We start from the raw sequence: 15692 nt of genomic DNA on the forward strand, positions 1-15692 counted from the left end.
GTATATGGAGGAGTCCAAGAACCGGGTTTGTGGCGTAGGCGCTACAACTTTGAGTTATACAGAAGTTTTGGGGAAACTGAACTGTTGTAAAATGTATTAAATTAGCACGCCTTCGATGGATAGGACATGTAATTAGGCGAGATGAAGATGTAACGATCAGAAAAATTTTCGACCGAAGGGGACCAGTGGGAAGACGAGCCAGAGGAAGACCAAAACTTAGGTATCAAGATAACATAGAGGATGATCTAAAATCCATCGGAGTTAAAGCATGGAGAAAAGTTGCCAGAGACAGGGGCGAATGGAAGATTGTTCTGAAGAAGGCTTTGGCTTATAACGAGCTGTAATGCCACTGATGATGATGATGATGTCGGTTAATTTTAATTTATCAATCTGTCTGCTTTGCAAGTTTTAGAAAGCACAGTGGTAAAAATTTGAATTTAGTTTCGCCAAGTAGGAAATCTTATGATTTCTATTGTTGCTTTGATGTTTATTTACCGATCGCGTCCACTGAGTTATTAAAGAAATCCATATTATATTCTGCAAAAAAATTATACGACCATCTCTCTTTACAACTTAAATCTGCAACATCTTTCCCCAATTTAGGTAAAATGACAAAAGCCTATCTATCTCAAAGACCATATTACTCAGTAGAAGAGTTTTTTAATGAATAACTCACTTAATGAAATTACAGTACCTTTATGTATAAGAGTAACTAAAGAATTTTTATTTATATTTGGGTATCATATTCAGCAACTTCAACTTATTAATAGTTCGTAAGGTTTTATTATGCAATTTGCAATTTATTTAAATTTTACAATGGATTGTTTATTTTATCTTTTATGTTGTAATATTGACGATTTATGTAATTTCAGTAAATTGTAATTGTTATTATTTTCTGACTTTTACTAAGGTTTCTCCATAAAATTGTACAATTTTCAGTGACATTAAAGCATATTTCTAATTCTATAGTATTCAATATACCCAGTTGTAAAAATTACTTTAATTTTCATTTAATTCTTTAATTTAATTATCTAAATCATTATTTAATTTAATAATCGAAATAAAAATTTAATTTCTACAGATTTATCATTATTAACGCTGTACTGATACTATTTAGTTAACTAGTACTGAACTAACGCTAGTTAGTTTGTGCATTTTTTTAAGAAACATTCTTTATGATCAGTTTCGGTCAAATAAATCAATTCAATGATTAGCTGATCTAACCAAATCGGGCTTCTTTCTTTATGTCTTTCGTTCTTTGGATATATGTAAAAATGAAGTGTATAAAACACTTACAGCTATAAAGCAGCATATGCAACAAATAATTACACATGGTTCTCTAATAATTATTGTCCACATGTTTAGAAATAATGTAAGTAGGTTATTGGAACACCAATTAAAACAATGAATTTAAGCGATGGAAGGTCACTTCAATTTTTATAATTATTTTCTTGTTAGTTGTTTAAAATAATTTATTGTAATAATTTAAAGAAGTATAACTTATTCAGGATTTTAAAAATTATTTTTATCCTATTATTTTTAATTTAAAAATAATAATATTTATATAGGTATATATATATATATATATATATATATATATATATATATATATATATATATATATAAATAAAAAATATTTTAAAATATCTTTTTAATTTCTATAAAAACTATAGGATGTCCTATTTAAACAAATGAATACAATTTTAGCAGTGAGTTTTGTGTCACCCTGTGTATCAACTAAAAATAATCTAAAATTTGGTCTTAAGTCATTAAACTAAACATACCGGCAAATGTAAAGGAACGCAACTGTATTTTTTCATTTCTCTTTGCCTTGTAGCAAATTTGAATATAAATTTACAAGAAAACGTTAAAAAAATGCAGAAGAAAAAATAGTGTATTTGTCAAAAAAGCAATTGTAAATTTTTTAAACATTAAACAAGTAACCAGAATTACAATAAATATTTTTCGTTTCAAAAAGCGTTTATTTCACCCACGAGCTATTGTAACTGCAGCTATCAGTCTTCTCATACTCCTAATGATGTCGATCATATAATAATAGTAGTCTCCCGTTTTATACCGCTGTCGCGGCTTTGGGAGTATAGCAGGGTAGTCTGCTATATCTAGGGCCTACGGTATACAAGGAAGGTAACATGGCCAGTGCTACGCTTCAACCGTCTATTATTACCCCTGGTTTTACCCAAGGTACTCATTTTTATTCAGGCTGAGTCGACCTGGGGCCTATAGATATTTTTAAAATGTCTAGATGTTCTTGCCGGCTAGGATTCGAACTCCGGACCACCGGCTTGCGAGGCAAGCATCCTACCGCTTGCGCTACGCAGGCCCCCCATGTCGATTATTCCTTGAAGAATATTCTTTTATATTTCGACTAAATAATTTCTCACGTCGCCAGTGTTTTGAATACCCAGAATTCTTGATCTTAGTCTTCTCACTAACATGTATCAGTACATGTATTTAATCCGGTTTATTTCGGTGGAACATGCAGGTCAATTCTTTGCGGTATTTCCACTTGACTTAAAAAATCAATTACACAACAACTCATGTGTGGACGAGCATCGCATGCAAAGGAAATTTTAAGACAGAATTGTAGAAATAAATTTTAGACTTACTCACAATCTATTTTATTAAACCTTGGACTACCGGTTTCGATCACTACAATTTTCTGGCCATCTTCAGGTCTCCAGACGTGCTAACATAATTTCAAATCGTAACTATAGTAGATCTATCAGGTACGTTGCAAATAGTGCCAATATTATTTATGTATGGTTTGAGAGAGTATATAAATAGTATTATAGTAGACATGAGCGTTCAGTACACGCCTTTCTAACAACAATCCTTGCACAGGCATGTAAGTACTATTTATATACTCCCTATCGCTTTGATGAACTGAAAAGTCTAAGAGATATGGTACAAGAGCACAATTCGTCATATATATATATATATATATATATATATATATATATATATATATATATATATATATATATATAAATATATATATATATATAAATATATATATATATATATATATATATATATATATATATATATATATATATATATATATATATATATTTAGACGCTGTTATGTTGGAAGAATGTTTTGACTTTTATTTTACCATCTGAATTCAAGTGATAGTCTGCATTTTTAAATCATAATAGGCAGTTTTCTTATTATAAAAATAGCATAATAATCTGTGTTCCCTGTTTCGTATGTTGAAACTTATTATTATATACCCAAATATAAAAAAGTATTTGTTAATTTTATATTTTTAATGTATTCTATTTCTTTTATGAAATCGAAACTATTTTTGACAAAGACCTCCCGGACCCCATTTTGAATATTCCCTTTGTATACTATTGACAATTAATCATAAGTTTGTTATTATTCTACTGTTTTAAATCAGTTTTAAAGTTTTTTTCAAATTGATTTATAATTTTATTACATATTTAAAAATGAATATGTTATATAAAATATAATAAAGCAGATCAATGTTGATTATAATTAGATGTTTTGGATAGGAACGTTTACAAAAACAATTAGAACAGCAAAAAACAATACATTTTTTAACAATAACACTAATATTTCAGTTCAAGTGATATGTGGGGATTGGGCTGTCTTATATGGGAAGTATTCAATGGACCATTGTACCAACATTCGTCCCTTAGAAACCCTGACAAAGTAAGTTAAAACTTTTCTTAATTTAATAAATTTTGTATTTGATAAAATAGCTAATATTAGAATAAAGATTGTATTTATTAAATGTTTGCTAATTTAATTAAAAAATATATGGTCATTTGTTTTTCTAATAATAAGGTTAAGATTCATATTGACCTAGTTATCAAAATATGTAATGTGAGATAATTTCAAAACCATTTAGCCACATGTTATACTACTCCTATATATATATATATATATATATATATATATATATATATATATATATATATATATATATATATATATATCAAAGGTATTCAACTCGTGAATTCAGAGGTTTAATCGGTCATTCAGGTTGGCAAATAAAAAAAAGGAAGTCGACTACTACATTAGTTTAATTGAAGACGTTTCGCCTTATATTTCTATGGCTTCATCAGTTCTAACTCAATATGTAGTATATTCTCGATGTTGTATATGTACTGTATAATTTACTCAATATTTAAAACTAACTTAACAAAACAGAAAAAAAACACACACAAACTCTGCAGTTAATATTGTTCATATTCGAAGAAGAAGATTTAGATATTTAAAACGGACGTTTGGCTTCATTTAGAGATGTTGATTTAACGTTTGGCTTCATTATAGATTTAACAGAGAAAATTAATAGATGGCGTGAATACATAAGAGAATTGTTTGAGGACAACAGAAATAAGATTGTTCAGGTAAATGGTAAAACGGGACCTGAAATCCGAAAATGTGAAGTAGAAGTGGCACTTAGAAATTCCAAAACTGGAAAGGCAAATGGACCTGATGAGGTTCCTACTGAATTGCTAAAGCTCTTAAATGATGACTCAATAGGTATAATATTGCACTTATTTAACACAATATACAAAACTAGTATTATACCTCAAGAGTGGCTGTTGTCTACATTCGTTACACTGCCAAAGAAATCCAATGCAAAAGAATGTTCAGAACATCGAACATCTTTAATGAGTCATCTACTAAAGATATTTCTAAAAGTCATCCACAACCGAGTTTATCAAAAATTGGATTCAGATATTAGTGATACACAGATGGGGTTCAGAAAGGGACTAGGTACTCGAAAAGCTCTCTTCGGTTTGAAGGTTCTTACACAAAGATGCCTAGACGTTAATCAGGAAGTACATGCATGTTTTATCGATTTTAAAAAAGCGTTTGACAGAGTACGCCATGATAAGCTAAGAGACATTCTTGAAAGAAAGGACATCTACGAATAATTCTAAATCTATATTGGAATCAGAAAGCTAACATCAAAATAGAAAATGAGATATCACAAGCAATAGAAATACGTAGAGGAGTATGACAGGGATGCATTTTGTCACCACTTCTATTTAATGTTTATAGTGAAAGCATCTGCCAGGAAACCCTTTTGCAAGCAAACGAAGGAATCGTAATCAATGGAGAGGTTGTAAATAATATTCGATACGCAAACGACACTGTACTAGTTACAAGAACAGTAGAAGAATTACAACGATTACTTACAAATATAAATATCGACTGCAACAATTATGGCATAAGTATCAATATCAAAAAAAAAACCAAATATATGGTCTTCAGTGAGAACATGACACAACCAGCACATATTAGTATAAACGGCATTCAAATTGAAAAAGTATCAAGTTACAAATACTTGGGGTCTTCAATAAACGAAACTGGAGACCAAAACAATGAAATAAAAAGACGTATAGAAATTGCCAGGGCCACCTTAATAAACATGAGGAAATTCTTCTGCAACAGAGATATACGCATCCCTCTACGATTAAGAATGCTAAGGGGCTACGTATTTAACACGCTATTATACGGTGTAGAGGCCTGGACTCTCAAACAGAACAACATAAAAAATATTGAAAGTTTCGAGATGTGGTGCTACCGTCGAATTCTGAAGATAAGTTGGGTTGAAAGAGTCACAAACTTTGAAGCAATGCGAAGGATAGGAAAAGATCCAGAAATTTTGTCAACGATCAAACGAAGAAAACTCGAATATTAGGGTCACCTGAAGAGAGGACATAAATACGCATTACTTCAAAATATAATGCAAGGAAATATAGAAGAAAAACCGAATCCAGGCCGTAGAAGAATGTCATGGTTGCGTAATTTGGGAGACTGGTTTGGCTGTACCACTAATGAACTCTTTAGGTCAGCTGTAAACAAGGTCAGGATAGCCTTGATGATTTCCAATCTCCGATAGGAGTGGCACAAGAAGAAGAAGAAGACATGTTGATCCAAAGAAGACAAACAAAGCACTGCAGAGTCCGTTTTAAATATCTAAATCTTCTTCGAATATGAACAGTATTAACTGCAAAGTTTGTGTGTTTTTTTTTCTTTTCTTTTTTGTTTTGTTAAGTCAGTTTTAAATATTGAGTAAATTATACAGTACATATACAACATCGAGAATATACTACATATTGAGTTAGAATTGATGAAGCCTTAGAAATATAAGGCGAAACGTCTTCAATTAAACCAATGAAGTAGTCGACTTCTTTTTTTTATTTGCCAACCTGAATGACCGATTAAACCTCTGAATTCACTAGTTGAATACCTTTGAAAAATAAATTGACGGCCGTAGTCTTTACAATACATATATATATATATATATATATATATATATATATATATATATATATATATATATATATATATAATATACTCCTTTCGATTCTCCTTGTCAATCAGATATTTAGTATATTCATTTTACCTTTAAAATGTCTCTTTTTTTTTTGTCTTCCTCTTCATCGTCCACCGACGATGGTTTTTATCATTATCTTACATCTAGCAGAGCAAGTCCTCTGCAAGTTTTTCATGTGTTTTTGTCACTTTTTTGTGGACGGCGCAAATGATTGCATTTCTCTATTCATCAGGTCTCTCTAATCATCATTTCATATTGTCTTTAAATATTTGTCTGGTTAGAAAACTAAATAGTTTCTGTGGCATCTGTCTTCAGTTCCTTAGTAGATATGCTGTAGTGTTCCAAGCCATGGAATGAAAATTCATGAAAAAAGTGGTAAAAATAAAATTTTGGGGTTATATTAACCCATTTGTTTCCATGACATTTTTTTGCTAAATAATATTGATTCCAATGTATATTTTTGCTTATTATATATCACTATAACGTGTAAATAGGTTTCTATGAAAATGACATAAAGGAAATTTGACTTTTGAATATGTACTCTACTCATATGGGTACAATGGGAACAAGGTGACATGACGTTTAAAAATTACGACACATTTTTAATATTTATTTATTGCGTACAATATTACAATACATTATGGTACTTCAGTATGGTACTTTATAAAACACTCCCTTTCCAAATATAATGTGGCTCGGCATTTGATGCAAATTTATCTTGCACGAAGATGACATATTCTGCATCTTAGTTATTTATCAATTTTCTGAGGATAATGACCACCTGTATCTTTACTAATACTAATTGGCAGGACTGCTGAATGTCTGGAATGCGAAGCTTTATTAAATACTCGCATTTAATGTCTACAGATGATACAGATGTTCCTTCTCATAAGTACTATTGTTTTAAAAAGAAGTGCGTTGATACTCCTAGACACTATCTGCTTTAGCATAAGAAGTTTTATACTTAGATCCTGCGTTTACTTATTCTAGATTTTTAATCTACCTATGTGCTGTCTCTGTCAAAAAGACTCAAGAGAAACTAAAAGCACTAGAAACAATTATTTATCAGTTACTGCGGAAAAAACAAATGGAAATAAGTTGTATTTATATTTAAACTAAAATTGTAGAAAAGTTGGAAAAGAAAATAATAAGAGACAAAAAATATCTATTTATCTATAGAGCACGAAAAGTGTATTGTATATTTAAAAGATTTTCTTTCAGCTCCGTATGCCATTTGTTCAGCCTTTGAAGCTCCAGTCCCATTTTTTTTTGCTGAACTTCATTTTCTGTACACTCTTTTTCAATTTCCTGACATTTTTCCTTCAAAACCGACCCCGTCTGGATTTTTGAATAAAAAAGCCCGTATTGCTGCGTTTCCAAATGTTTAGTAAACATTTGGATATGCTCTTGGGTTAATTCAACAGGTCTTGGGTCGGTTGCAGACTGGCCTAGATGTATACTGGGCGCCACGGTCTGTAAATTTTCCATGGCAGGTGCAGCCTGATTCTGACAACTGGAGCTTGGAGATGATGATGATGCATTTAAAGGAGCAGTAGCTGCTAGTATTTCCATTTCTCGTAATAAATTTTCCAGTAAGTCATCGTTTGTTAGGTCAAGCTAAAACAAAGAAAAAAATTTGTTAAACACACTATAAAAATATAAAAAACAAGGAAAATATCCATACGTAGCGCATCAAGTAAATACCTACAGGGACCATTCGGTATTAAAATGTGAAAATTGTGAAGGAAGATACATACATAGCTCATCAAATACATAGTATAAATATGTATGTAGAAATTTTACTTATTTCTATAGTTAGATATAAAAACTACACTAGAAACTGTAGTAAAAAACTAAGAATCTAATAAAGAAAGTAAAGCATTATGATAGTATAAGTTTATAAGGAGTAGCTAGTACTTAAAAAGCATGAATATATTATTTCTTTTGTGACATTATTAAAAAAACAATAATTAAATAAACATGATACTTACTATTTTTTTTTTAAGGAGGATCCATATTAATTTCAAGTAGGTCAGGTGCTTTGGTTCTTTTTCTTACTTGTATGTTCTGGTGAATTTTAATGTTTTTTGCCATTGTTAAAATAGTGTATACAAATTCTTAAAACTGTTAATTCAGTTAAACTAATTAAATTTATATTCACATTATATCAGATATCGATATATTGATAACTAAAAATAAATAAATAATCAAAGTACGATAAAAAGCAAACGCGTCTTGTGTGATATTGAATCTGCCAATCATCGATATAAATATTTAAAATGATCCATATTTTCACCTTACAAATGTAAATAAACTGTGAGTTTTCTTGACCATGTACCTATTACGAGCAGTGAATATACTTTAAAAATGGCTTAGACATTTCTCACATATAGTTCAATAAACTGAATAATATAAATTGTATTTCATGTTAGTGACCTTTTAAAGTAAGAAGTACTTTAGCATTATACATATTTGAACTCAAAGGAAAGCTGAACAAACTTAAGTTCAATAACTTAAGAGAGACCTTTAAACTTTAACTTATAATACAAAATTCACATGTTTTACTGACCATTACAGCCACACAAGCTGAAAGTGCCATTTAATCAGCTAATAATCATAATAATGTTCATCCCCTAACCATTTCCGAACTTACAAGAATGTTACGCCACTGTCAAAATACGTTAAGTCTTATTAGCATTTGACAGTGACATTGAGTCTTGTCATTATTAATTTTTATTACTACCATAAGAGACGTCATTTTAATATTAGTTAAAAGCTTTAAATGTTTCTTTTTGCAGGTAATTTTAATTTAATATTGTACAACTAATAATAAAGTTGTTCTTTTTGCAGAGAAACATTGAGTTTTATTAACGAAACTATGCTTAAGAAACAAACATATATATATATATATATATATATATATATATATATATATATATATATATATATATATATATATATATATATATATATATATATATATATATATATATATATATATATTGTAGCGAGATTAAATAAAACGAGCGGTTCGAATTTATATACATATCTTTATTTATAACTTTACAGTTCGGTAGTATCTTAACAACTGTCCCTACTTCTAACATTGTTACCTATATATACCAAAAGTATTATGTTCGAGAATATTCTGGCGTAGTCCCACCTCTAATTTGCCTACGTGACCGGTTATTCTCTCTCGCACTCGATACACCGAGAATCTTCTGGAAGGGTATTAGAGAATCAATGCAACCGTTACCTGGGCCATGCCGAGAGCATGTTCGTAACACTGCTCCCCTCTTAAATCTGATCGTCCCGATCAGCAACTCTATATGTAGGCACAAGATGGCGGAATCTACAGGACTCTCCAGCTCTGCATGAACCCTTTAGAAAGAAATAACAGTCTACCGACTGTAAAGGATACGATCTCATCGGGTTAATGCAACACACAGTAATTCGTACGCCGGTTTCTCGGAAGATTACTTCAAGCATGCTTCTGACAATCTTCCAATCCAGATTATCTAGTGCATGGCCTATCTTGGGTAAGGCCAAATTCTTGATGTCGTAATTGCACACAATAATCTTCAAATTATTTAAAGCACGCCATATATCCTCGTAGCTTGCCCTGTCTGTATACGACTTCCTGGTCACCATATACAGCAAAGATCGAGAACCATCTTCTAATCTCAGTACTCTTCCAACTTTAGGCTACTGGTTTTTTAACTCGTCCAAACGACCGAATTTCTTATAAAATACGGATGAGATTCCTTTAGTCATCTCAAGATCTTGGGCAACACAATGGGCTAGAGAGACGTTATGCGGAACACTAAAAAGATCCTGCTGAACTCCTGTGGTCACGCCGAATCTAGCACTCTTTCTCTCTGCGTAATTTGACATAAATTCATTAAAGCTTGGTCGCCGGTCATCTTTGATCTCATGTTGAAGGGTTCGTGCTTCTTCTGTTTCATTTAAACCAGCATATGGTGCAAGACGATTTATGTGAACTACTTTTGGTTTACCTTTCGGCAACTTCTTAATTCGGTATATTACGTCATTTATTTTCTTTTTAATTTCATACGGACCTTCCCATTGTCTTTGCAGTTTGGGAGACAAGCCTCGACGACGTTGTGGATTATAAAGCCAAACAAGATCACCTACTTCGTAGCTTTCACTCTTGCATCGAGAATCATATTGATCTTTCATTCTGTCACTGGCTATCTGGATGTGTTGTCGGGCAAGTTCATGAATGTTGTTCATTCTTAACTTCAGGCGGTCGACATAATCTTCGCTTGCAACATGTTCTTCGGAAGGTCTGCAGCCAAACTCTAGGTCGCAGGGTAAACGAACTTCATGACCTAACATCAGGCAGGTTGGAGTCTGGCCTGTAGTTTCATTCACGGCCGAGCGGTAGGCCATTAGGAATAAATGAATGTGCTGGTCCCAATCTCTTTGATGTTCTGATACAACTTTGGACAGGTGTTTACCCATTGTTCGGTTCATCTCTCGACCATTCCATCTGATTGCGGATGCAGGGGTGTCGTTCTGGTCTTATTGACACCAATCAATTTACAAACGTTTTGGAAAAGGTTTGACTCGAAGTTTCGCCCTTGGTCGGAGTGAATCTCCAAAGGAACACCAAATCGGCTAAAGAATTCTTTAACAAGTACCTCTGCAACGGTAGCAGCTTCTTGATTTGGTATCGCATAGGCCTCAGTCCATTTCGTAAAATAATCCATGGCTACCAGGATATATTTATTTCCGTCATTTGTCTCTGGAAGTGGACCTGCAATGTCGATTGCTACTCTTTCCATAGGACTACCAACATTGTACTGTCTCATGGGTGCCCTCTTTTTACCAACTGGACCATTACTGGTTGCACACAGTTCACATTTCCGGCACCATCTTCTTACATCATCTTTACAGTTCACCCAATAGAACCGTTCTCGAACCTTTTGCAGAGTCTTCGTAATACCAAAGTGTCCACCTGATGAACCGTCATGCAACTGACGTAAAACTTCGGACACTTTACTTTTAGGTACAATCAACTGAAGCTTAGTTTCTGTACCATCATCGTTCTCAAAGGTTCTATACAGAAGATCATCTTTCAGCACTAGGCAATTCCATTGGCTCCAGTAACACTTGACTTCTGGACTACTTGCACTAATGTCTTGCCAAGAAGGTCTTTTACTTCGACGCATCCAATGCAATACTCTTTTTATACATGGATCATCTGCTTGAGCGTCTTGTAGCTGTTGAGGCTGCCATTGATCATTAATGACGGCGGTTCGTCTCACGGGGCAAAGTCGTTCTTCTAATTCAAGACAATGATTACGATTTGCACTGTATGACCGTCTTGACTGAGCATCTGTATTTGAATGACTCTTTCCAGCCCTGTGTTCCATTTGTTCTAGCTTTCTGACTGTTATATTATTTTCTTGCAATTTACGGCGAATGTGACCTACGTCGCCATCATTCGAACATCTGGTTTCGTGTCTCTTCGGCATCATGTTACGAACTACTTTCCGTACGATTTCCTCCAGACGTTTCTCGTTTTGTTCGTCGCTCTCTTCAGAGGTTCGTACTCGATAGCTCCGTGAAACTTGACTAGCTGTTTCATGTTCCAAGGCAATAGCGAGCGCTTCATCTAAAACTTTCGGTCTTGCTAGTCGTACAGCTTTCACTGTCGTAGTCGTAGTTCACTGTCTCTTAACCCATCGACAAAGGCATCTACAGCAATTTCTTCCAAAATGTTGTCTGGTGCCTCTGGATAGGCCAACAGCGCTATACGAGCAATATTTGCTTCAAATTCTTGCAAACTCCCACTTGCTCGTTGGATTCTACTTCTTATTTGTACTTTGTAGACTTGTTGTAGATGGGCATCTCCGTAACGTTTATCTAGTCGATTGAACAAGGTCTGGTAACATTTTTCTTGACCCTTAGGAATTGATCTTAGGATATCCGCAGCATCACCTCGTAAAGCAGCAGTCAAGGAAACAGCTTTTTCTTGTTCTGTCCAATGATTGGCTGCTTCAAATTGTCTAAGGTATATGGACCAAGAAGACTTTCCATCAAATGGTGGCAATTTGAATCTCATATTATGTGTCGTTTCGTCTCTAGGTGATTCTTCTTTCACTACCGGATCTAAGGCTATTGTATTAACTGGTGGTAGCACTTTTGTATTAGTTATCATGCTCTCTAACTGTTTGATCTTCTCTTCTACGTTGTTTACATTTTTCTGTATGTTATCGAATGTTCTTGAGACTTCTTCAAATTTCTCATTGTTTTGATTACATACTTCTTTAATTATTTGAGAAGTCTCGTCGAATCTTCTAGCAACATTTTCGAATTTCTCTTCATTTTGTTTAGCTGCTTCTTTAATAATTCCAGACGTTTCATTGAATCTTTCATCATTCTTTCGAGAAGATTCTTCAATTTTTTGCGAAACGTTTTCAAATTTACTATCATTTTTTTTTAGAAGTTTCTTCTATCATTTGAGACGTTTCATCGAATCTTTTGGAAACAGTCTCGAATTTATCATCAGTTTTTTTAGAAGTTTCTTCTATCTCCATTCTTGTTAAGAACAGTTTTTAGTCGTTCTTGGAGTATCTTCTTGGACCCGCTGCAGTCTTCATCGCGTTCTTCCAGTTGCTCACGCAACTGTTTTACTGAAAGTTGTACTAGCAGCATCTTTGGTCAGGCACACACGTACTTTTTAAATGTTCTTTTCGTACAAAGATCACTACCGAACTACGCGGATGTTCCCGACGAATAATACTTTTCAAAAGTTCAAAAGTCTTTTTCAAAAGTCACTGCTGAATTTATTTCTTTTACTCACACCGGACACCAACTGTAGCGAGATTAAATAAAACGAGCGGTTCGAATTTATATACATATATTTATTTATAACTTTACAGTTCGGTAGTATCTTAACAACTGTCCCTACTTCTAACATTGTTACCTATATATACCAAAAGTATTATGTTCGAGAATATTCTGGCGTAGTCCCACCTCCAATTTGCCTACGTGACCGGTTATTCTCTCTCGCACTCGATACACCGAGAATCTTCTGGAAGGGTATTAGAGATGCAATGCAACCGTTACCTGGGCCATGCCGAGAGCATGTTCGTAACAATATATATGATAAGTACATGAAAGTCTAATACATGTATATTATGCTTTTTAGATTCCGAAACAACTTGGTCCTTTATATTTCGAACTTTTAAACACGAACCCCTCGTCAAGGCCTAATCCTGCAGATGTAATTACACGGTGTAGAAAATTAGGAGGTTATTTTAAAAATGATCTTGTCGACACGCTGCTCTTCCTAGAAGAAATCCAAATCAAAGACAAAAATGAGAAAAATAGGTTCTTTTCAAATTTAACGCCGCATTTAGACAATTTTCCCGATAATGTCTGTAAACACAAGATCTTGCCTCAGCTGATAACAGCGTTTGAATATGGAGATGCAGGTTCTGCTGTTCTGGCTCCCATGTTTAAAGTAAGTATGAAAACACGTGAATTGTAATTGTACGGCTCACATATACTTTTTATAGGCAAAGCTTTATTGCATTATTACATCGCATATATGAATTATCGTGTGATAGTGATTGAACACTATTACTGAATCTTATTGCTTTAATATTTATTTGCAGTATTTTAATCTTTGGAATACCTATTAAGTATTCAACAGATTTTATAAGATTTAAAATTAAGGAAAAATATAGGACCAAAATATATGAACTGTTTTCTTAACATTAGTGTCCAATAACTAACAGTCTATTCTGTATACAGTTTAAAAGTATACGGCTTTCTTCTAATAACGTCATCTACATACGGACGTTGACGATCCAATTGGCTATCATTGTATACCAAATGTCCTATTGTCTTTGAATTCTTCTTGGATTATTTCACAAAGAATCCCATAGCGCTCTCCTCTTGTGATGTAACCAACTTACTCTTCTTTATTACCATAATGATTTTCTTATAAGATTCCAATCGAATCAGAAGCTCCAGGTGAAGATTGCGGTTTGGCAGAAGTGGCTCCATGACGAAGAGAGTTTTACACACTTATTCGATTCTTGTGCTGATTTCAAAACTAGCGTCTGTGTTAGTGAGTTACTTAAGCATTTCAGAGACATCATTTGCTTGATCGATTTCAGACATATTCTCGGGATGCTCTTTGCTTGTGTATAAGTCTTAGTCTAGTGTATTAGTCTTAGAAGTATTCTTGTATTTAAATTATATGCGTTCCACATTTATGTTAAATCTATTTCTTTTCATATTAGTCCAGTCGTCAGAGAGTTGACCCCTAAAAATCATACGAACAAGCTGAATTTTGACGAGAATATTAATTTTGGGACCCCAAAAAAGATCGAAAAAGTTGCACTTTTTACACAGTGCTTTTACGTTTAGGCTTCACCCTAAACCCCCCCCCCTCCGGTGGGGGGGGGGGGGTCGGTAAAAACGCAATAAAATCGATTTACCAAGAATCTGTATGCCGTAGAAAAAAATTTTCAAACAAAAAATGTAACTACTTAAGATAATTTTAAACAAAAATATTTATTAGCACTTTTTGTGTAGAATGAACCGTTCTCTCAGAAACAACGCTTGAAGCGACCGTCGATTTTCAATGTCAGTTACGCGCGCGAAATCAATGTTCAATAAAATTTGTATCAGCTCGACGGTAAAAATTCGATATCTTTTGATCCAAGTGTCCTAACGACAAAAATAAAAATGCGTTTTAAAGGTGAAGAGTGCAGCTTTCGTATGCAGTTTTTGTATTTTGCCGCGAATAAAGTCAGTTTTTATAAAGATGTTAAATAAATAAACATGTAGCGCTTTTTGCCATTTTTTACGATTCTCGTGAGATTAATAGATCACTTTTCTTGATCAGTCGTAGTAAAATCTCCATTTTTATAGATCAATCTTTAAAACCTATGACATCAAATTTCAATTTTGATTTGTGGCACAAATATGAGGCATTTGAAATATGAATTAGAAAACGCAGAATTTAATGTTTTACATTAGAAACGATTGTACGTCACTGGAAATGCCTCCAAGAAGAAGTTTGGTTCTTTTAAAATTTGTACTAGTGTAATTGAAAAAAAAAAAAGTTTTAAACGTTTTAGATCGTTTGTTATGTGAAAGTTTAAATCAAGCGTTTTTTGAGCATATTTCAAATGCCTCACATTTATTGCCAAAACTCAAAACTAAAATTTGATGCTATAGGTTTTTGAAGGTTAGGCTCTAGTAATCGAAACTTCAAAGTGGCCAGAGAGGAATAGATTGTATTGAACTCATGAGAATCATAAAAAATGGAAAAATCGCGCCACGTTTATTTATTTAACACCT

General features: G+C 33.1%; 1 protein-coding gene and 1 long non-coding RNA gene across 2 annotated transcripts in view; one reads left to right on the forward strand and one right to left on the reverse strand.

Moving 5' to 3' along the window:
- Nucleotides 1-15692, forward strand: part of yata (N-terminal kinase-like protein yata) — a 74869-nt gene that overhangs the window by 36642 nt on the left and 22535 nt on the right. The window contains exons 4-5 of the mRNA XM_072529742.1: nucleotides 3610-3700; nucleotides 13525-13839. Of these exons, the coding sequence (XP_072385843.1) occupies nucleotides 3610-3700; nucleotides 13525-13839 (406 nt within the window). The remainder of the gene's footprint in view (nucleotides 1-3609; nucleotides 3701-13524; nucleotides 13840-15692) is intronic.
- Nucleotides 6942-8485, reverse strand: LOC140438276 (uncharacterized). Its single transcript, XR_011950476.1, has 2 exons — nucleotides 8336-8485; nucleotides 6942-7961 (listed from the first exon to the last, which is right to left on the reverse strand). It is a non-coding gene; the product is annotated as an uncharacterized lncRNA (long non-coding RNA).

Source organism: Diabrotica undecimpunctata, chromosome 4 (genome assembly GCF_040954645.1).
Source record: "Diabrotica undecimpunctata isolate CICGRU chromosome 4, icDiaUnde3, whole genome shotgun sequence".
In the NCBI taxonomy this organism is placed as follows: Eukaryota; Metazoa; Arthropoda; class Insecta; order Coleoptera; family Chrysomelidae; genus Diabrotica; species Diabrotica undecimpunctata.